Source organism: Girardinichthys multiradiatus, chromosome 13, assembly GCF_021462225.1.
Source record: "Girardinichthys multiradiatus isolate DD_20200921_A chromosome 13, DD_fGirMul_XY1, whole genome shotgun sequence".
Classification (NCBI taxonomy): Eukaryota; Metazoa; Chordata; class Actinopteri; order Cyprinodontiformes; family Goodeidae; genus Girardinichthys; species Girardinichthys multiradiatus.
The window spans coordinates 20,276,859-20,301,155 of record NC_061806.1 but is presented as its reverse complement, the minus strand read 5'-3'; the positions used below and the strand labels follow the sequence as shown (position 1 = coordinate 20,301,155).

The 24,297-nt window shown below is 42.4% G+C and overlaps 1 protein-coding gene across 2 annotated transcripts in view; it reads left to right on the top strand.

The window, feature by feature from the left end:
* The window catches only part of hepacam2 (HEPACAM family member 2), a 31,518-nt gene that overhangs the window by 2,069 nt on the left and 5,152 nt on the right, over window positions 1–24,297 (top strand). The window contains exons 2-8 of one of the 2 annotated variants that reach the window (XM_047383268.1): window positions 4,478–4,837; window positions 4,923–5,210; window positions 10,586–10,885; window positions 11,984–12,109; window positions 12,463–12,484; window positions 12,584–12,618; window positions 12,883–14,016. In XM_047383268.1, coding sequence (XP_047239224.1) covers window positions 4,478–4,837; window positions 4,923–5,210; window positions 10,586–10,885; window positions 11,984–12,109; window positions 12,463–12,484; window positions 12,584–12,618; window positions 12,883–12,914 — 1,163 coding nt within the window. In that variant the 3' untranslated portion in view covers window positions 12,915–14,016. Of the gene's footprint in view, window positions 1–4,477; window positions 4,838–4,922; window positions 5,211–10,585; window positions 10,886–11,983; window positions 12,110–12,462; window positions 12,485–12,583; window positions 12,619–12,882; window positions 14,017–24,297 lie in introns of those variants that run through there. The other variant, XM_047383267.1, reaches the window with a different exon arrangement.

The following is a 24,297-nucleotide window of genomic DNA, read 5'->3' as shown; positions in this document are numbered from 1 at the left end:
CATGTATTATTTAGGACATAACAGCAGATGTATTGTGATGAGCAACATGGGCAGCAGTCTCCACAGACCTGGCTGAAACTGTGCCTCTGAAAATTATTTATACCTATTTTTCTTTTTCCCATTTTGTCACAACTACAAACTTCAACGTGTTTTAGTGGGACTTAATGTGACAGATCAACAGAAGGTGGTGCATTATTGGGAAGAGGAAGGAAAATGGTACATGGTTTTCAAAATTGCTCACAAAAAAATGGGAAAACTGTGACGAGTATTTAAACTTAGCTCCCCTGAGTCAATACTTTACTGAAACATGAGAATCTGTGACAAGACTCTCTGCTTAAGTAGAGCATCCTCACAGCATGATGCTGCCACCATCATATTTAATTGTGGGAATGTCTTAAGGGTGATTCATGCCACACATACTGTTTTTTGCATGTAGGCATAAAACGTTCACCAATGTGACCAGTGCACCTCCTTCCACATGTTTGCTGTGGATTTCTGAAGCTCCTCCAGAGTTGTCACAAGCCTCTTGACTGCTTTTTTGATCAGGTTGCCCAACCTTTCAGTTGAAATGAATGTGCCATGGCTTGTTAAGTTTGAAGGTGTGCCATTTCTTTAGATCATGGATTAATCAGTGCTTCATGAGATGTTCAAAGAGCTAAATTTTGTTTCATAACCTAACCCCGCTTTAAACTTCTCTACAATTATTTTCATGACCTGTCTGCAGTGTTACTTGGCCTTCATGTTTGTGTTTGTTCACTAATGTTCTCCAACAAACCTCTAAGGTCTTCACCCAAGAGCTGGATTTATACTGAGAATAAATTACACTCAGGTCAATGCAATGTGAATACATTTGGGGGCACTGTACCAACTGGATATTAAGAGAAAATGATCCAAAGGGGCAAAAACAGATCAGACAATGCTAATTTTGTTTATATATTGCACATATAAAGAACCGTAAATGCTTCTAATTAGAGCATCATTACTTTTAATGCTGATTCCAGGAAAAAAAAAAGGTCCACAAATAGAAGTGTGGCTCAAAAAAGAGAAAGAAGAAGTTGAAACACAACACTTAAAATTATAACGATTTGAGTTTATTTCACCATAGCACTGATGCTTTAAAGATCTCCATGTTCTTTCCAACTTGTCGTTATATGGGCTTGTAACCAGTAAACTAAATGCCTGGCAACCAAACTGAAACTTAAACAGACATAGACCCCCAATACATCAACAAATATTGTAACTTCAGACAGCCTGAGTGTATGCCGCACAACAAGTCAGGCTCAGATAGGCCTCATGCTTCACAACAACGACACCCTTTTGTGAGTTGGGTCAATATTAACTTGCTACAGTTTCAGGACGTGGGCAATTTGAATAGCAGGATGCAAACTGAACACACTGGTTTGGTTTCACATACTCACCAGAAACTCTTGCTGGTCAATAACATTTTGCTGGGCAATAGAAATAGTAAATATATAGAAAATACATCTAAAATCAGTTGTCTTGTGTAATTTAAAGCATGACATTTGTTGAAGTTTTTAGTTTAAAACTGTAAAGATGTAAAAAGAATAAATTTCAGTCTTTTCATTTTGTTGGTGTGATTCAGTAATCACCAGCTTTTCATCTTTTATATGTATATTATGTTATCTATAACGTATGGTGACTAAAAATGAGGTAGGGGGGCGCTTACATTTTAACAATTATATATTAACTTCCAAGGTCAGCCAGTACATAGACCTACAACAGTACATATATACTTTTTTATATCAGCAGCTTGTATATAGATGGTATCAAAAGAGGTGCTGATAACGATCTTAATAAATTGGGAGTTTATCTCTGCATAAAAATATCTTTATTTTGATAAAACACTATTTTGTTTTTTTCTGTCATTATTTAAGTGGAAAACTATTACAAAATGTCAGCAGCTAAAGGAAAATACAACTTGAGTGTTGAGATAGATGACAAAGTCCTGTGCTTTTTCAAACAGCTCTCCTTAGTTTGTTAAACTACTGACCATATAAAACGTATACTGCTGATTTAATTTACTACACACAATGCATCCCAAGAAATTCCTCAGTACTCAGGGGTACAAACAGCTGTTAACATAATGCAAGTAAATAAAACTCAAAGGCGCAAGTTCCTCTGTGAATATTTTGATCTATACAAATTTGACAACGTGTAAACACGAGTTTGCTCAAACTGCTGGGAAATATTTGAGTTTGAGCTGATTTGTGCAGTATACAGGTCCTTCTCAAAAAATTAGCATATTGTGATAAAGTTCATTATTTTCTATAATGTAATGATGAAAATTTAACATTCATATATTTTAGATTCATTGCACACTAACTGAAATATTTCAGGTCTTTTATTGTCTTAATACGGATGATTGTGGCATACAGCTCATGAAAACCCAAAATTCCTATCTCACAAAATTAGCATATTTCATCCGACCAATAAAAAATAAGTGTTTTTAATACAAAAAACGTCAACCTTCAAATAATCATGTACAGTTATGCACTCAATACTTGGTCGGGAATCCTTTTGCAGAAATGACTGCTTCAATGTGTCGTGGCATGGAGGCAATCAGCCTGTGGCACTGAGGTCTTATGGAGGCCCAGGATGCTTTGATAGCGGCCTTTAGCTCATCCAGAGTGTTGGGTCTTGAGTCTCTCAACGTTCTCTTCACAATATCCCACAGATTCTCTATGGGGTTCAGGTCAGGAGAGTTGGCAGGCCAATTGAGCACAGTGATACCATGGTCAGTAAACCATTTACCAGTGGTTTTGGCACTGTGAGCAGGTGCCAGGTCATGCTGAAAAATGAAATCTTCATCTCCATAAAGCTTTTCAGCAGATGGAAGCATGAAGTGCTCCAAAATCTCCTGATAGCTAGCTGCATTGACCCTGCCCTTGATAAAACACAGTGGACCAACACCAGCAGCTGGCACAGCACCCCAGACCATCACTGACTGTGGGTACTTGACACTGGACTTCTGGCATTTTGGCATTTCCTTCTCCCCAGTCTTCCTCCAGACTCTGGCACCTTGATTTCCGAATTACATGCAGAATTTGCTTTCATCCGAAAAAAGTACTTTGGACCACTGAGCAACAGTCCAGTGCTGCTTCTCTGTAGCCCAGGTCTGGGGAATGCGGCACCTGTAGCCCATTTCCTGCACACGCCTGTGCACGGTGGCTCTGGATGTTTCTACTCCAGACTCAGTCCACTGGTTCTGCAGGTCCCCCAAGGTCTGGAATCGGACCTTCTCCACAATCTTCCTCAGGGTCCGGTCACCTCTTCTCGTTGTGCAGCGTTTTCTGCCACACATTTTCCTTCCCACAGACTTCCCACTGAGGTGCCTTGATACAGCACTCTGGGAACAGCCTATTCGTTCAGAAATTTCTTTCTGTGTCTTACCCTCTTGCTTGAGGGTGTCAATAGTGGCCTTCTGGACAGCAGTCAGGTCGGCAGTCTTACCCATGATTGGGGTTTTGAGAGATGAACCAGGCTGAGAGTTTTAAAGGCCTCAGGAATCTTTTGCAGGTGTTTAGAGTTAACTCGTTGATTCAGATGATTAGGTTCATAGCTCGTTTAGAGACCCTTTTAATGATATGCTAATTTTGTGAGATAGGAATTTTGGGTTTTCATGAGCTGTATGCCAAAATCATCCGTATTAAGACAATAAAAGACCTGAAATATTTCAGTTAGTGTGCAATGAATCTAAAATATATGAATGTTAAATTTTCATCATGACATTATGGAAAATAATGAACTTTATCACAATATGCTAATTTTTTGAGAAGGACCTGTAGGATTAGTCCTGACAATCTAGCAATAACATAAAACCTAAGCAGTGCACATTTTGGTTGCAAGTTGGAAAACCCGTTGGTTTTTTTAAATTAATGTGGTATTAATCCCTACTGTCATTCCAATATGTACCTATTTTTCTTGCTTTTATGTATTCAAAAACTAATGGAACATGTTCACAAACAGAAATTGTACAGTATTGTGTCTGAGACTGGTTTGAGACACAAACCTTCAGCAGTGCCATTAGGCAGTTTATACCTACAGCTTTTACTAAGTTTAGACACATGGTGGAAATATTGGCATGTTGAACTCAGGTGTTTCAGTTTTTATTGAAGTTTGGAGTGAGACACAGGTGCAGCTGGAGTCAGTATTAAAAAAGCAAGATGTTACTAATAACCTTTTGACCTCTTACCAACTGAATATCTGTGAGGCAACACCAACAACATCAACAAGCATCTGTAGAGTAATCAAGACCTCAGAGAGAGTTGTCCTAGAACTCAAATTGTTGCCAATGCATTTAGTAGCTTCACATTAAATCTCAATTGTATTAGTACACAGCAAATTATATTGCACTATTATGGTAAGTCCATATCTTATATGGAAGCTCTAACAAGTTATCTTATGTAATTCTGTTGTAACTGTAGTTTTTCTACTCTTATTATGTCCTTTATCTCAGATGTCAGCTGTGAATTGGTTCATGTTCGTTCACTGGTTTATTTCGGAACCGAAGGGAGGCCCCTGCTCCTGTCTGTGGATGCCAAATTTCCACTGGAAGAAGCTGAGATCCAGGGAACTTGGTCTCACACCAAACTGAATGGCGCCAGAACCACGTTGGTCTCGTTTAACAAAGAAAGTGAGATCATGAACATGATGTACCTCAAGCACCTCCACTTCAGACACCCAAACGCTTCTCTGCTCATTGTGAAGTTGAACAAAGACGACGAGGGGTATTATCATCTGAGCCTCAACATAGAGTTTTACAACCAAAGAGGACTAATCATCAAAGAAGAAAGAACTATTTATGTGACAGTAGATGGTGAGTCCCTAATTGCTAGATCTTATGATTCCTGACATGCTGACTGGATCTAAAATCAGGTGGGTTTCTTGTGTTTTTTCCCTAGAGCCTGTCTCAACACCAGTCATTGAGAAGAAACCATCCTACGCAGTCATAGAAGACAAAGCAAATGTCACTTGGACTTGTTCTGTTGAGAAAGGAACAAGAGTTGTCTTCCAGTGGCTTAGGGATAACGCTGCACTGACGCCCAGCAAAAGATACCACTTCATTCAAGACAACTCCACACTGTTGATTAGCCCTGTGAGAAAGGAGGACAAGGGCACTTATCGCTGTGCTGCCAGCAACCCAGTGAGCGAAATCAGGAAAAGCAGGGGAGTGGAGCTCAATGTTTACTGTGAGTACACATGTCTTTCTCTTCTGCCTGTCCTTCATTCGTTATTTTACCAACACCACCTAAGAAAGTCCTGAACCTGTCTTAAAGCAGTCTTAATAAAAAACAAAACAAAAAAAACAAATACATATGTATCTGTTTATTGGAGATGAGAAAATCTAAAATAAAAATTATGCTGAGTCTTCTCACTTTAACATGAATGTCTCTGCTGTGAAAACAAGCAGCAGGTTTTGTTTGTTTCCACAAAACATCTTTTGTGACCTTCGTTTAATGTGTCACATACTGAGGATGGTGAGCTGAATCTTTTCTACAAACAAATTGCAACCACAATTCCTGCATAGTGCTAAAAACAAACAAGCAAAAATAGAAATGTGATACTAGATATGTCTCTGTTGGTTTCTTTCTACCCTCCACTGTTTTGAGGGCCTAGTCCACACACAAAAAATTGTTGATTTTAAGATACTTTTTCTTTTTACATCCACAAACACCTGAAAGAGGAAGTACATACTTAAGTTAATACATTCAATAATATTTCTGCCAAGGTTACCTGATTTTATATAATGTACTAGAATGTAAAAACTGTAAAACACATATAAGTGCTGTGGCTAAAAACAAAAAAACTTTTTAGTCCTGTTTAAGGTTTCCAGATTAACAGCAAAAATGAACTGTCAATGAGATTAAACATGTAGATTACTGGGGAAAAAAAAATGCTGGCATCCTCTCACTACAAAACCCTTCTTTCAGAATAATTTCAAAAGTATTACCTTCCAACAAGGGCTGTTTTTCCAGGATATATTTTTAGCCATGGTAATATGATATGGCTTTGGTTCCTGCAGTGGTGTAAAAGAATCGCCCCAGAAAACTATTCTGGTTCCTAGAAAAGGTTCCTGCGCTGGAAATGCACAAAAATCTGTGTTAACCAAAAGCACCAATATATAACTATGAACTTCATTTGACAGTATTTGGAGTTTGCATGAAAGTTAGAATTAGGCACCACAGCAGATCTGTTCACTAACTGTAATTCTAACCATCTTCCCATAATAGTGTTCACAAATATGTGTTCATAGTCCAAAAGTTAATGTTCTGAGTGCAAACCCTAAACATATTATGTCTGCTTTTTTGCAAATTTCCTCTGAATAGTTTGATCATACCATAAGTAAATTTTCCTGAACTCAGACTACCTGTCAACTGAAAACACATTTCTCTTAGGGGAATGTATTTGCATGAGAGCAGACTTGTCTCATAGGGCTCTGCTGTCTTTTTTGCAGTGTAAGCTCTTCTGCTCCTGTGAGTTTGAAGTAACAGAGAGTCTAATTTGTGAATTAATTTGAATACGTAATCATTTCCGCAAAATAAAAGATAAAGAAACATAGTACCTTGGACATTTCCACGTTACTTGTCATTTGGTTTACCCCTTTAGATCCAAAGTTATTGGTTCAAAACAGCTTCCATGACTTGTTGAAGTCACAATTCATGTTACCATTAGGAGAACTTATTCAAAAATAAAAAATTATATTATAATGATGCAGTCTCATGACATCCATGTGGACTTTAAGGACTCGCCTAGTGTTTCAAAAAATGATAGACCTTGTTTTTTTGTGACCACAGAGCATCATTGGCTGGCTTGATGTGTTGTGCACAGGAGTGTTTTACCTGTCGATTTAGCCAAGCTGCTCCTTTTCAGTGAAACTAGAGTAGGGAGATATGCATTTCCCTTAAGGCCAAACGTGTCCTGGTACATGTCTGCAACCAAGATTATTGGGTGTTTAAGAGTAAGAGTCACATGCTTTTCAGGCTTCAATGTTTTTGTTCTTCTTTCACTTGAAAATAGGTGAAGTTTCCCTTTTCTATTGTTGCTTGTTGTGGAAAGTTTGAAGCATCACTTCTGATATAAACACATACAGTCATGGTAAAAATGCCAGAAGTGCACCCTCTGTTTATACTAATACCCCCTTTGACATTATTACTAGCCTTTTGTTTTAGAAGACTGTACACTATTTGATCACTACCACAGACTTTTTGAACATTTTGCAACATTAACGCCTCAAACATGTCACTTATTCCGCTCGTGTACCACTGCTGAAACAAAACCGCTACAACTCGAATGTGCAGTATTTACTTAAATCACTTAATCTCACATTAATCAACATTTTAATCAGCTGGGGATGTGGGATGGTTGAAACTGAAGGGGAAACTTAATTCCAACACTTACTGTTGTATTAGTTTGGCTGAGAAGTATCTTACTGGACACTCATATTGCAGTTCATTACCAGATAGTCTGTTGTGCCTATTATATATCAAAAAAGAAGAAAAACACAAACAGTAGAAGAGTGTGGTAAAGCTAGGAGGTGATACTATGGTGACACTATGGAAAGGTAATGCTCGATTTTCAGTGCAAAAAATAACACAACACAGATTTCACTATGTTCACTTCTCAAGCAAAGATGAAAAAGATTAAATGGGTTTTGAAATATTTTACACATCCAAACTGATATATGGGATCAAGGCATTTAGACTGGTATGTCAGCTGTTAACAAACTGTTAGCTACCTAGCTGTGCAGGCTAACACTGCATATTTTTGTGTGCATGTCTTAAATCCACTAACAATGAAAGTATTTTTTACTGTTCACAGTGAAGGAGAGACTGTATTGACTGGTGGAGCTTCTTATTTGTGTGTTGTATGTCACCTGCTCTGCTCTGTGTTCATATATCCCCAGACTAGAAATACTAGTTAGTAACATTCAGAGCAAAGAACTCAGGAAAACAACCTTTTCTGTAAGTTTGTTCACACTATTAACTGCACTGAAATGTTCCACAAGCTGATTTATCAATAAGTCATATCAAAACAAAGAAAGAACTTGCTAGCTTTAGCCTAGCACTTTAGCTAACTGCTCCACATTAAGGAGCAAGACATAAGTTTATGGAAGACTGCGTCTGTGTGTGTTGAATCAGATATATGTTTTGAAATAAATAATAAAGCTAAGCTAGTCAGGTGCATCAGATTTGTATAGTAGCTTTTCTTAACTGCGTCGATCCTGACCTAAGGCAGGCTATTAAGGCTGTTCTCCAGATACTCTGGTTGGGCCAAAATATCTGTTTCTGTCAATAAAAACAGACTGGAAGCACTGACTGGGTAAGGGCAAATATCTAATCTCAGTTAAACACAGATCCGTATTGAGGACAAAAAGGCTTTATCCCCATTTAAGATGGATTACTTTCTTTTTACCATGGCTTCATTTGACTTCATTATTTCCTTAAATGTAAGGCGTAACAACATTGCTATTTGATACCTCCTTCATAATCTCCTAGATTTGTATGTAGATATAGTATCTTTTTTGAAAATGGAGAAGTTACTGAGTCTTGTCAAAAAAAGAGCTAATAAAACTACAAACTATTTTGTTGCTGCCTGTTGTCACTCGAGTTTCACTGGGTGAGACTAGTTAATAATTTTTCCTGCTCCTCTTAATGTAACAGAGTTGTTTGTGTTTTGTCTGTGTACACATTTCAAAAACATAACAAACCTCTACCAATAAAGCCCAGAACCCATCCTATGCAGCACTATACAACATGAAGGGTATTTATTTTGGCTATAGAAGATGATTCTGAAACCTCTTAAATAAAATAAAATAAAATAAGAAACTGATAGAGAGATAGTTGAACATGACTGATGGTTGGCAAATGCTGATGAAATGACCTCTGGGTGACAAACCCAAAGGTAAGCACAGCTGAACTTAAGACAGTGAGTGAAAATCATACAGTAGCAGTAATTCAGAGCAATATAAGCATGTATACAGAGAATTGCCAGGTAGCAACAGATACAGGAAGATGACCCAGTTGCTGAGCTTCAAATAGATGCAAAAAAATAAAATTCAAATGCACAGCCGGGAATGGTACGCTGTGTGCCATTTCTTGGAAGTTTGGTAAAAAATGAATTAGTCAAAACAGAATGCAACATTTTGTTTTGACTAATTCATTTTTTTATTTTGTAAAAATAAGAACGGTGCAGTGATGCTGGTTGTGTCATTGCTCAATTGTTAGAAGTGGTTTAAAAAATGCAAGGGGGTTATGGAAGTTTTCTCCCAAAAAAGTCTCAATTTCATATCAGTGTTTTAAACAGACATTAAAATATAACTTCGATGGTATACCAAGATTTGCAGATGCCTTGTTAATAAGGAAGAGCCACATATACAACTGCTGGGAAAACAACCAGCTAACCAAGGTCAACTGGTGGAGCGGCGTATAATATAATGTGCTTAGAAATTTTGAAATAGGCCCACTGGCCAAGTTTGCAGTGGTCACTCTTGCTTTTGGAAAAGTCACTGTCCTAATCTGTTGGACTATGATTGTCCATTTTGTGTATCTGTTACGTCTATATTCATATATTGCATGTTGAAACTGAATTCAGGTGTTTTTAAGGTTCAGTTAATAACTCTTGTTTTTGCCTGGTCCCCTTCTGTCTTTATTTTGTGACAGTTTAGACATTTCCCATCATCTCCTCTGTTCATGCTCTCCTCCACAGCAGCAGCAGCAAATCCAGTAAATTACAATCACCTTCTTCTCTCCAGTAATTGTTATCCCAGTAGTTAGGCGTTCAATTTCCACTAACTTCCCTTTTGTTGTTCCCCTTAATGGTTCGTGGTGTCTTCCAGATTTTGCTCTGTTTTGCTTGTTCCATAGTTTTGTTTGTGCAGTCTTTTTTTAATATCTTCAAATATGATTTTACCAGCCTCATGCATGCGTTGACTACAACAACCATGAATGTTAATTGTTTTTCTTTTTGTTTTTGCCTCATAGGTTGTCACTGTCATTCCGTTCAAAGAAAAAAAAATACTATGAATATCTAAAAAAGGGTCTATAGATGCAGAAAGAACTCTTTCTGCTGAAGAGAAGCATTTTTTGTAAAATATTGAAAGTTTACTATGAAATTTGGTTTAAAATATTACAACTGGATTAAAAGAAAACCAAAAATATTGCCTCCTCAGTCTCATTGACCTTAGTTGCTCCAAACCAGTAGTGTCCAGTTCTCTGAGGGCCACTATCTTGATTGTTGCAGATGCTGCCCTAGCTTACCAAACCCAACTTAAATAAATAATCAGCAGAACTCTGCAGAACCTGTTATGCTAAGGAGGTAATTGAGCCAAGTGAATCAGCAGGAACACATCAGGATATAAGCCCCAAGGGTTAGTTTTGATACCACTGTGTGAAACATAATTATAAAAATGGTGGTTGGTCAAACCCACTCATTGGTTATTGAAGTGATGTAAACAAATGATCTAAAATTTTCCTATCATGCATTAGAATGAGACTGTTCATTAGGATATAGATATCTGAATGTATTTAACAAATGAAATCGCCATGTTTCCCTGACCTACACATAGATGGCCCCTACAACCTGGAGGTGAATTCCGGCCAGGGCCTACGAACAGGGGAGGTGTTCACCATCAATCCTGGAGAGCTGGTGTACTTCGAATGCCAGGCTGACTCCAACCCCCCCAACAGTTACGTCTGGATCTCCAAGAGCCGCAATGCGACTCAGATCATCACCGAGGGCCCGCGGCTGGAGGTGTTGTCCTACAAGCTGGCCCAGACTGAGGAGTACATGTGCCGTGCCTTCAACAACGTGACGAAGAAGCAGGACGAGGCCCAGTTCACTCTGGTGGTGGCCAGCTTGGGGACAGGTGGGTGGAGGGCGGAAAGGAGCAGAGTGTAGGTTGGTTTTGGGAATCCTTTAAGATAAACACGTGAACTGTGCTTCATGCCAAAGGTAGAAGAGTGTGGTAAAGCCGTAAGTAAGGGAGGTGATACTTTCCAAATGATAAAGCCGTCGGATTTGTTACAATGTTGCACCAGAAACATTATTCTGCACAGCAGCTGAGTCGTGCAAGCAGTTATGGAAATAACATAAAATATACATGACTATCATTGAAACTGAGATTTTATCTCTGTTGCTAGGTTCCCTTCAGCTGCAGTCTGTTTTAGAGTTCAGTGCCTGGGAAGGTAAACTGGGGATAACAGCTGTTGTGTTTATTGACTAAGTTTTATAGCATGGGCAGTTTCTGTGTGCTGTACGAGACATTGATATGTTGTCTTGGTGATACCAAGCAAGAGCCACGCTGACGGTTATTGCCGATACTGGCTTTGATTTAAAACCCTGTTTGGTGAGTCAACAGAAGTCATGTAAGACATAATTTTTTAAAGATGTCAAAATCACTTGTGACCCTTAACATAGACTATTTTAATTATTTCAGTTTTCATGAGACACACCAAAAAATATTTAAATTAGATAAAAGGAAAGGTAGATTTTTTGGGGGGGAGAAGAATTAAGGGGCTTTTCTGTGCTTTGTGTTTAATATAGTAAGCCAGATTCTGTAGCTGAAAGATTTTTCACATTTAAAATGATTTCTTTATGGTTTTTGAGTAGCAAGATACAGACTTTACAAGACATCCAGGAGCTAAGCTTATTTCCAGTAAGCATAGATGCCGGCCATGTTTTGCCAATAACAATCTGCTGCACCGACATGTACCTCATTATATTCCACTTTAAAGAAATATTCAAACACGCAAAGTTTCCTGTTTTTAAAGTGCTGTCACTCCCTTATATTGCTACAAATCATATACATTCAAAAAAAACCATCCACTAACAACATGTTTGTGCATGATTTTATGGAACTCCAGCAAGTACGAAGAAGGACAAAACATTTTTGAACACTGCCTTGTATGGTGGTCTCTTGTCTGAAAATTGTGCTAAAATATGTATTGTTTTTGTTTATGAACAGGGAAAGAGAAATACACCCATGATGGCAAATCTGTGTCTCCGCTGGCAGTCATTGCTGTCTGTTCTTCGTTTATCATTGGCTTTATGCTGCTGTTCCTCCTCCGCACGATATGCCATCCAAAAAGAGGTACGACAATGTTCTTTCTCGACTGGCCTTTGACATAAGTGGTTTCCTAAAGATTGTGTATTATCAGTCCACATGAGTTTAGGTGTATTATTTCTTTCTGAAAGCCTTAAATCTAAATGAGCAAGCTTACCAGCCATTATGAAAGCAGTAACATTCCTCACCACCTTCCTGCCTTAGATTCTACACACTGAAGTTCCTCAGAAATATTTGAATAACTTGCAAATATTAGTCAAATTGAAGGTAATCAGGGCAAAATAACTTATCTATTTGAATATGTTAGGGTATTGTTTTTGTATATCTCTTGTTTGGATTGGTGAATAATTGTGTTTTTTCTGTCGCTCTGTTATCAACAGTCCTCATGAGTATCTACAACAGGTAGGGGCCTGGATCATTAAATTAGATCAAGCAGTTATCATTATATATGATCTAAAACACATATATACTTTCGATAACTGCTCAATTTGTTTTATGCAGACCATTTTCATCGCAGAAACGAGCACATCTTTCAGGTGAGCAACTGACATACTCACAATGGAATATTATTTTACTTACATGTAAACATGCAAACACAAAAACATAACATGTTATGTTATAAAGGCATTACATCATCTTTGTTGAGCATCACTACAGGAAGTAATGAATGACCACAGTTCTGGTTTTAATTAACAACCTAACTGAAGGCTGAAAAACAGGATTTAAATGGAAAGAATGTCGAAGTCTGAGAGTTTTCATGTATTGTTTTTTGCCTGCTGCTAACACTTACTCACCACTAGATGCCGCCAAGATCCTCCGGTTTGGAGGGTAGCAGGTGTTCCTCATTTCCATCAACCTGGAGGAGTATAAGAAGTCCTCAGTTTGGATCCTGCCTCAGCCTAAGAACTCTAGCCTCAGAAGAAACACATTTTGGATCAAGCTCCGGCTGACAGCTCGAAACCTACATCTCCAGGCAAGCGAACCCTGCTCACGCTCCACCAATTATTTTACCGAATCCTCGCCGGGTAACTTCAAATCAGTAAAACTGATCTGGATAATTCAACTGCCAAATACTCATCCAAAGCCTCAGCAGAGTACTCACCATCTTCCTGAATAAACTCACCGTTTCCGCAGCAGCATCTATTCAGTCCTCCCAGGCTCCGCATCATTCTTCCACTCCAACCACCTTTCATCAAACAGTAAGCAAAGATCTTAATTCAGTTCCCAGTAATCCCCATTTGTCTTCAGAGTACTTACCTGTCCTCCTTTCCCGTACAGCGCTGTGCCTCCAGTCCCGGTTCCAGTTCAATATCCACTACCTGTCAAAATAAACTTGTTAAACTTTTTCTCCTGCCTCCTGAGTGTCATTCTGCATGTGGGTCAAATCAGTAAAGAAAACGATGACAAAACACTCAGGGCAATCTGACCCAGCAGAGACACTCAGGAGGCATTTAGCCGAACACAGCCTCCAGATCCAATCACATAGATCCACACTTCATACCCTCCTGGAACAACAACGACATTCAAACCAACACCTAGATCAAATGCCTTCACATCGGGTCATCCCAGACACCAGAGGGAGCCGTCGAGTCACCATTTTCACCTCCGGTCTCCCAACAACTTCCGTACTTCCGTGACATCACCTCCCCTAATCCGGAAAAATTCTCTGGTGAGAACAGTTGTGTTGTGGAGGATTTTTGTTACAGTGTTCACTGGTGTTTAATCATTCCCCACAGTCTTTCCCCCATGATGATGCAAAAACAGCATTCATCTTAGTTTTATTAACTGGAAAAGCGATTCGTTGGGCAGAAGCAAGATTTACAGACTGTAATCAATTTGGTTGTTCTTTTGATGAATTTATCCAAGAGTTTAAACAAACTTTCTTGTTGGATCTAGACCAAACAAGTGTGGCCCGTAGACTGATGGCGCTGGAACAAGGAAATAGACCTGTGTCTGAATTTTCTATTGAATTTCGTACCTTAGCAGCAGCTTCTAGCTGTAACTCCTGTGCCCTTTAGTCAGCCTTTTTCCAGTCCCTAGATGGGTCTCTGAAAGATGAGTTAGCTCTGGTTGACGAGCCCAAAACTCTGAATGAATATATCACCCTGGCCACTCGGATGGATAATCGAATGAGAGAAAGAAAGCGTTCAAGAAGAGAGCAAGTGGTTGAAAGACCCCATCCATCTGTCCCGTCACAATCACCACGCCCGCAGATGAGTGTGAATTCCCCTGAACCTGAACCAATGCAGTAAGGGCGCACCCGGTTATCACCTGAAGAAAACCAGTGGCGCAGGCAGTCTAACCAGGGCTTACATTGTGGATCATCAGATCATTATGTGATAGCCTGCCCAGTTCGACCAAAAGAGAGGGTCCGCCACCTTTAAAAGGGGAGATGGTAGACCAAAAAATAAACAGGACGACCCCTAGATTGACCTTGCCAGCTACCCTTCTACTCAACCAAGATCAATTAAATCTATCTGCACTCATAGACTCTGGGTGTGAACAAAACCTAATCGATCAGTCTCTAGTACAACAAGCTGAAATAGCCATAGAACCCCTGGATCCACCCCATCAAGTCCTCGCACTTGATGGGAAAACACTCCACCGAATTACCCATCGCACTCTACCTGTTGAGCTAATCATATCTGGAAACCACAGTGAAAAAATAAATTTTTTTGTCTTCCCCATTTCTCAAAGCTCTAATCTGGTTCTAGGTTTTCCTTGGCTGCACAAACACAACCCCCATCCAAACTGGTCAGAAGGTCAGATCGAGTCATAGTCCACTAAGTGTTTACCTGTTTGTTTACAGTGAGCTGCCTCACCCATCTCCACCTCGGTCAATTCAGTTGAGACTGAGCCATCAGATCTGTCACAGGTTCCCGAGGAATACCTGGATTTAAAACAGGTATAGATGTAAATCAAGAGCCACATCACTTATACCTCATCATCCTTAAGACTGCGCAATAGACCTTCTTCCTGGGGCACCACTTCCGTCCAGTCGTCTATACAATATTTCACATCCTGAAAGAGAAGCCATGGAAAGATACATCTCAGAGTCACTAGCTACAGGAATCATCCATCAGTCTTCCTCTCCGTCAGGGGCAGGGTTTTTCTTCATAGGTAAGAAGGATGGTTCACTTTGTCCCTGTATAGACTACAGAGGACTTAATCAGATCACTGTGAAATATAAATATCCTCTTCCCCTGTTATCTTCCACATTTGAACCAGTCCAAGACGCTACAATATTCACCAAACTAGATCTCCGCAATGCATACCACCTGGTCCGGATACGTCAAGGAGATGAATGGAAGACAGTTTGTAAGACCCCCCTTGGCCATTTCGAGTACCTGGTAATGCCATTTGGTCTCAGCAATGCTCCAGCAGTTTTCCAAGCCTTGGTAAACGACGTGTTAAGAGACTTTTTAAACATCTTTGTTTTCGTGTATCTTGATGATATCCTCATTTACTCCAAAAACATAACTGAACACCAACGTCATGTCCGCTTAGTCCTCCAACTCCTGCTAGAGAACAGACTTTTCATTAAAGCAGAGAAATGAGAGTTCCACAAGCCATCAGTCAACTTCCTGGGCTTCATATTAGAGGGTAGGCAGGTTCGCTCCGATCCAGAAAAGATCAAGACAGTACTCCAATGGCCCACTCCAGATTTTCAAAAACAGCTTCAGCGTTTTCTTGGATTTGCAAACTTCTGCTGAGGTTTTATAAGAAACTTCAGCCTTTTTCGCAGATCCCCTAACCGCCCTTACATTTACCAAACAACAATTCAAGTGGACTCCAGAAGCCAATACAGCCTTTTCCCGTCTCAAGGAAAGCTTCTCCCAGGCACCCATTCTAGTGCACTCAGATTCCGCTAAACAGTTCACCTTAGAAGTGGATGCCTCAGAGACAGGCATAGGGGCCATATTATCACAGTGTTCAGATTTGGATGGCACGTTTGACCCATGTGCTTTTTTCTCCCGCAGACTGTCCCACACAGAGCGAAACTATGATGTAGGAGACTGTGAACTCCTAGCCATTAAGCTGGCTTTGGAGGAGTGGCACCACTGACTGGAGAGTGCAGTTCACCCGGTGCTGGTATGGACCGACCACAAAAATCTTGCTTATATCCAATCAGCCAAACGGTTAAACTCCTGTCAGGCTCGCTGGTCTGTGTTCTTCTCCCGGTTTAACCTTTCTATTTCATACAGACCTGGAGATAAAAACGTGAAGTCTGATGCCTTGTCCTGCCAGTAGTGACCAGATGAGTCAGGTAAACAACCAACCACCATACTTCCCCCCAGTTGCACAGTTGGTTTCCTAATTTGGGAAATTGAGAGCATTGTGACCCAAGCCCAACAATCGGAACCTGAGCCCTGAACTGGTCCACCCAACTGCACCTATGTCATTTCAGCAGTCCGTTCAAAACTCATCCACGGGTTTCATACATCAACATTTTCTGCTCATTCAGGCACTAGTCGAACCATTGCCCTAATCTCTCGGAGGTTTTGGTGGCCCTCTGTACATAAAGATCTGAAAGAGTATGTCAAAGCCTGTTCTGTTTGTGCACGTAACAAATCCACTAACCAACCCCCAGCAGGCTTGCTCCAACCCCTCAGCATCCCAAAAACACCTTGGTCCCACATTGCATCTCAAGGTATGACTACTATCCTAACCATTGTAGACCGTTTCTCCAAATCTTGTCACCTTGTGCCTCTCAAGAAACTTCCCTCTTCGCTCCAGACGGCCCAGCTGCTGGTCAAGCATGTCTTTGTCTGCACGGCATTCCTCAATAAATTTTCTCAGATCGTGGCCCACAGTTCACTTCACAAGTATGGAAACAGTTTTGTACAGCGCTGGATGCCAAGGTATCTCTCACGTCAGGTTCCCACCAGCAATCTAATGGTCAAACCGAACGCATGAATCAGGAACTCAACTCAACCCTCAGATGCCTTACATCCGTTAACCCTTCAGATTGGAACAAATATTTACCTTGGGTGGAATACCCTCACAATTCTCACATCTCCTCTGCCAAAGGATTTTCACCTTTTTAAATCTCTTTAGGTTACCAGCCCCTACTGTTTCCTGCCGATGAAAAGGACATTGCAGTCACTTTTGTAAATCATCACATCAGCCGTTATAAACAGGTCTGGCAATCAACCATCTGAGCACTCCACCGCACCGCCCAGCAAAACAAGGTATACGTAGAAAGAAAACATTCACCAGCTCCTCATTATCTACCCAGACAGAAGGTTTGGCTATGCTCCAGAGACATTCCCTTGAAATCCATGTCCAGAAAACTGTCACCCAGATTCATTGGCCCTTACCAGCTTGAGTCCATAGTCAGTCCAACCTCAGTCCGTCTCCATCTCCCTGCCAGCCTTCGCATTCATCTAACCTTTCATGTCTCCCAGTTAAAACCTGTTCTCACCAGAACTTTGTGCCATCCTGCCGTGCCCTCCACCCGCCTGGGACTTCCAGGGGCATCCTGTCTACACGGTCTGCCGGATAGTGGACTCCCGTCGGCGGGGTAGGGCCTGGCAATAGCTTGTCGATTGGGAGGGCTGCGGTCCGGAGGACAGTACTTGGGTTCCTAGGTCGTTCATGTGCAACCCTTCTTTAATCACTGATTATCTTGCTTCTCTGCCTTCTTCCTCTTCTCGGCCGCCAGGAGGCAACCGTTGAGGGGGGGATGATGTCGGAGTCTGGGAGTTTTCATGTATTGTTTTTTGCCTACTGCTAACACTTACTCACCACTAGATGCTGCCAAGACCCTCTGGTGTGGAGGGTAGCAGGTGTTCCTCATTTCCATCAACCTGGAAGAGTATAAGAAGTTGGAGATGTCAGCACTCCAGTGCCTGAGTGTTAACCTCTGTGGTAACTCCTAATGGCCAAGCTATGAGATCTCAGTCTAAAGTTAAATTCATAGTCTCTTACCTTTCATGTGCTCCTTCCTAGGAAACCTCAAGTCCTGGTCTCAAGTCCCTGCGACCTTCAGCTCTGGCTCTAAGTCCTCAATTTGGATCCTGCCTCAGCCTAAGAACTCTAGCCTCAGAAGAAACCCATTTTGGATAAAGCTCCGGCTGAAAGCTCGAAACCTACATCTCCAGGCAAGCAAACCCTGCTCACCCTTCACCAATTACTTCACCGAATCCTCACCAGGTAACTTCAAATCAGTAAAATTGATCTGGATAATTCACCCAAAGCCTCAGCAGAGTACTCACCATCTTTCTGGATAAACTCATCGTTTCTGCAGCAGCATCTATTCAGTCCTCCCAGGCTCCGCATCATTATTCCACTCCAACCAACTTTCATCAAACAGTAAGCAAAGATCTTAATTCAGTTCCCAGTAATCCCCATTTGTCTTCAGAGTACTTACCTATCCTCCTTTCCCGTACAGTGCTGTGCCTCCACTCCCGGTTCCAGTTCAATATCCACTACCTGTCAAAATAAACTTGTTAAACTTTTTCTCCTGCCTCCTGAGTGTCATTCTGCATGTGGGTCAAATCAGTAAAGAAAACGATGACAAAGAAAGAGTAAAAGTAAACAAGGTCAGAAAAATTGATCGCAGTCAAACAGCAACACCAGGTTTTATGTAGTCATGACACAGTGCTGTTAGAAAGGTTTCTTGTGTTTCAGGTATTTTTGTCACACTTAAAAGTTTTATATCTATGTATTTTTAATATTCAAGAAATATAACCATAGTAAATACAAAATGCAGTTTTTAAATGATGACTTGATTAATTAAAGAAATAAATTGTATCCAAACCAACCTGGGCCTATGTGAAACCTGCCTGCTAAACCTATAAACAGGTTGTGGCAGCCTTGTAATTACTGGCAATGAGTCTTTTACATTATTGTGGGGAATTTTGGTCCACTCTTCTTTACAATAATTGTTTTAATTGACCCATATTAAAGGGTTTCCAGCATTCATTTTCTGGAAAGAAATCTGTAAGTCAAGACTTTGACGAGGTCACTCCAAAACCTTCAATTCTTTTTCTTTTTTTTTTTTTACTTTTTTTTTTTAACAAAGATGGACCTACAGGTGTGCTTTGGCCCATTGTCTTGCTGCATAACCCAAGTGATCTTGAGCTTAAGGTCAAACTGATGGCCAGACAATCTATTTTAAGATTTTCTGGTAAAGAAAATAATTATTGGTTCCTTCAATTAGTATGAAGAGCCCAGATCCTGAAGGAAAGTAGCCCCAGACCATCACACTACCAGCAACAGGTTCACTGTCAGTATGTTGTTCTTTTCCTGAGAAGCTGTGTTAGTTGTACACCAGATATAATAGACACACACCACTCAGGTCCACATTTGTCCCATCAGTCCACTGAATATAATATTCTGGCTGTGGGAAAACAATTTACAATTTATTATTTATAATATTTATGTCTGCAAATTGTATCATGACTGCAACCTAATGTCTGCATCCTGGTGATTGGTTTGGTTTCCTCTTGTTTTTAGAAAAGTCTCACTTAAAGTTCCAGTCTCTTAAATGTTCTGCCTCAGGCAGAGTTTGAAATCCTATCTCACAGCAATTATCAAAATATCAGGCTAATATGAAAGTGTTCTTCTTAATATGTAATATGAAATGTCCAAAGATTATTGTAGCATGCAGAAATATTGTTTATCAGTCTTCATTTTATGTGTGCAGGTATGAATAGAGCTATGGGCTAATAGCTTGCACCTTTTGAATACGCGTTAATCTAGAAGAGGCTGGTGCAGCAGCTACTTAATCTGTACCCCTCAAATGTTATGTCTGCAAACCTCTTGACTTTAATGGAGCCAGGAAGACAGATGGGCAATGACTTGACTTTGATCATGTCACAAATGTGATATTTACAACTCTATACACATTACAAATTGCCAAAACTCCAATGTTAGTGTCACACCATAGTCCTCTTCTGTTTGCTATTCTGTGTTGTGCTTTGTGGTGCTGGGCATGTAATATCCTTCGCTTCATCAGAACAGAAAGGCCTGATCTTTGAATAAAGATAAGTCTGCCAGTCCGTGGCCAGTCCCGGTGCAGGCAGGGCAGGAACACAGACGACAGGGGGTAGAACATCCGGGTCACACAGCAGCTGAAAGCTAACAGGCTCTGCGTCGCTTTGAGTCCTAGCTAGTACCACACCAGGTCTGTTGGCATCAAAGCTGTTAATAAAGCACACAAAAGACAATTAAAATATTGCATGTCTCTTTGTTATTGACAAACACAGATTGTGGAAGTCTGCATAATAGAAACCTGAAGTGCTGATAACTCTTGATCTGTGGGAGCTTTCGGAAGTAGGGACTCAGGTGTGCCTGCCAGTCAAACGTGTTGACTAACACCGTGCCATCTTCCAGTTCGCCCAGCTGTAGGGTGTTGAGGCGACTTTCAGGAGAGCTGTTTTACACAACCTGTACACAGACGAGTGTTGACAAAATTGGTATGACAATACACTATGTTTTTTCTGCATATAGGTGTGTTTATAGAAATAAACATCTAACAAAAAACATAAAAATAGGTATTTGTTTTTTGGGGTTTTTTTCAACCTCAAACTTTGATTAAAAATACAACCCCTCCCCCACTCAAGTCGATCTTCACATTTTGAATGGGATACAGTAGATGCTAACCTCGTGTAGCTACGCTAGCCAAAAAACTGTTGCTGTGACCACTGATTACCCAGTGCAGGGGGAAGAAAAAAAACACAACCTCAAGCTTAGATTAAAAATACAAACACAAACCCCACTCAAGTCAATTTTAATATTTGACTGGTCAGGTTTAGGTGATGTGTCTGCTTCAGTCATAATAGTTTTTTTAAAAGTTATCAAACTCGGCCCATGAAAAACTGAAAGGTATTCCGGCAGACTTCGATGCCTCCAATGGAATAAGTTTGTTTTCTTTTCCTTGGTGTCTTCTTGGTGGATGTGGTCATTGCTGAAGTTTCTGCTGTATGCCGGTTTGCTTCAAGATGTCCGATTATTCTCATGTCCTGCCACTCCCTTTCTGCTGCTAAAGAATCAATCTGTATGTTGTACATGATCACTGGAGAAAGTTTGCGGCTACAGGACTGTGTCCCAAGTGAAGAGTTCTCCTTTCTTCTTCCATAGCATTTACAGTCAAAGTTACGTATCTTCTCCATTTCACTGTCTCTGTTTTCCTCAAATGTTGTGATAGCAATCGCTTCTGATATCTTACGTTCTAGCTCCTCAGCCGCCAGTCCAAAGCTTTCTTTGTCATCCTCGTCTTGGGTTGAAGACAGTTGCAAACTAGGAATGTTCTCCAAAGTAATGCAGTTGCTATCATCTTCCGCTTCATCTCCTTCTGATTCAGAATCTGAAGAGAGTCCGGCGGCGGTACTGCTGAAGATGTACTCCCACAGCGAAGCGATTCAGTTCATTTGCAACACGTCGAGCTTGGTCCATTGTGAAGAAACACATTATTTTTCATAGGAGCTGTTAAGTAGCCACAAGGTTTTTTTTGAAGCAAGCTGGTTATTGGTCGACAAGCAGAACGAAAGTTACGAATGTAACTACGGTTCTATGAATCCCGGATGACCGCCAGAGGCGGTCCTTCAAGCACTGAATGATCATACTTGTGCATGCGCAGGTCAATAAATTAATAACAACATGGTCACGTGTGACCTACCGGTGGCTCACGTGAGTCTATATAGTCACATGACACTGGGAGCCCAGTCCCGACAATCTTCTTGCGAGCACGCGGAAACCGAGGGACCGAGCGTTCTGGCGGTCATCCGGGATTCATAGAACCGTAGTTACATTCGTAACTTTCGTTCTATTTCATCCCTACTGACCACCAGAGGCGGTGCTTCAAGCACTGGATAACGCATACCAACAGGGTCCTGAGGGATCCCACGGAGACCCCAAGGAACACAGCAACACCACTAACTTCAGCGGGACGCAGATGGCGGTTGCTCCAGTATTCCCTGCAGGGGATGCGGCGTGGCGATGATCACCCTGTAAAACCTGGCAAAGGTGCTTGGCGTCGTCCAGGAAGCAGCCCACGAGGTGGAGAGGCTCCTAGTGGAGTGACATTGTACGCCGCCCGGCAGGGGCTGATCCTGCAAGGAGTAAGCCACAGAGATCATCTCCACAATCCAACGTGCCAACCGCTGTCTAGAAAGGGCCTGACCCTTCTGAGAGCCAGCATAGCAAACGAAGAGACAGTCAGTCCAATGAATGGGTGCCGTGGAGCGGACATACGCCTCAAGCACTTGGACAGGGCAAAGAGGCTCAGAGGGGGCACCAGGATTAAATCGGGAAAGCCGGAGCGGCAGCACACTGCCAGCCACTGCAGGCACCTTTGGCTCAAAGGAAGCATTAGTCCACAGTGTAACACAGGAGCCATCCGGGTTCCACCGACAACATGGTTCAGACACAGACAGAGCATGCAATTCCCCCACCCGTTTGGCAGAAACTATGGCCAACAGGAAGGCAGTTTTCAGGGAGAGCCACTTGAGGTCCGCCCTCGTAATGGGCTCAAAAGGGGGAGACTGAAGAGCCGCAAGCAATAGCGTCAAATCCCACGTAGGGGCCACAGGGCGCCTGGGCCGACACAAGCACCTGGCACCCTTCAGGAACAGCGCGACATCCCCATGCCGGCCAACAGAGCAACCACCAAACCCAACATGCCAACGGGAAATGGCTGCTACATACGCCTTCAAGGTGGAAGGGGATCGCCCTAGATCCAACTCCTGAAGGAAGGACAGCAAATGGGAAACAGGACAGTGAATAGGGACCAGTCCCTTACCACAGCACCAGCCAGCAAAGACCGCCCACCTAGCACCATATGCGGCCCGCGTGGACGGTGCCCATGCGCCAGTCATGGTCTGTCCAACCCTGCCCCCATAATGGGAGAAGGCAGAGCCTGCACCTGTAGAGGCCAAAGCCAGAGTTTCAGGCAGCCCGGATCGGGGTGGAGAATCCGGCCACCCATCTGGGAGAGGAGGTCTCTCCTGGAGGAGAGGCGCATCGGCAAGCTGGAGCAGAGCCTGCGCAGCAGAGGAAACCAGGTCCTCCCTGGCCCAAATGGGACTACCAGCAGAAGATCGTACCTGTCCTGAAGAACCCTCAGAAGCGTCTGGGGGATCAGGGGAAACGGGGGAAAGGCGTAGAGAAGGGTCCGAGGCCACTCATGCGGCAGTGCGTCGCAGCCCAGAGGACTGGCACTGTCCATCAGGGAAAACCAGAGGGGACAGTGAACTGCATCTCTGGAGGCAAACAGGTCCACCTCCGCCCTGCCGAAGGTGGCCCAAATGCTATCCGCTACCTCCAGGTGAAGCCACTGGCAAGGCATGGCGCCACCTAGACCAGGAGCCGCCGGGCGAGGGACAGTAGTCTCAGAGACCTGGGCCCCCCTCGGTGATTTATATGGAAGACAACCGTGGTGTTGTGCAACCGGACCAAGACGGAAGCTCGGGAGCATGGCCAGGATATTGCCGATGCGCCGAGGAGATGGACAGGCAGTCATGGAACCAGAATCAAGAACCATGCCTAAGAAAATAGTCACCTGGGAGGGGATCAGGCTGCTCTTCTCCAGGTTCACCCTCAAACCCAGCTGACGTATGTGGGCGAACACCGTTCGGGTGTCTCGGATCGCCTGATCGCGGGTTGCGGCACAAATGAGCCAGTCGTCCAAATAGGGCAGGATGCGCAGTCCCCGTGCCTGCAGGGGGGAAAGGGCCACTGCCACACACCGGGTGTACACCCGAGGAGAAAGGGAAAGACCAAAGGGAAGAACCCGGAACTGGAAGTGCCTCCCGTGAAAGGCAAAGCGGAGGAACCGCCAATGATCCGGAGCAATGGGGACATGAAAATAGGCGTCTTTCAGGTCAATAGCCGTGAACCAGTGTCCCGGGGAGATCGCCTGCAGGACCTCCCGGGTGGTCAACATACGGAAAGGCAGAACCTTGAGAAAAGTGTTCAGACCCCGGAGGTCCAGAATTGGATGAAGACCGCCGGTCTTCTTGGGAACCAGAAAATAAACTGAATAAAAACCCCCCGGATCCCGCAGGGGTCCACCGGAACAATCGCACCCTTGGCCAGCAAGGTGCAGATCTCCCTGTCCAGGGCCCGAGCCTTCATTGGGTCGCAGATGACCGTCATCTTGGCTCGTCTGGGGATAGAAGGCCGGCGGCGGAACTGAAGACGGTATCCCCGGGACAGAGTGGACAACACCCACGGGTCCGGGGCGTGAACAGCCCAATAACTGAGCTGGC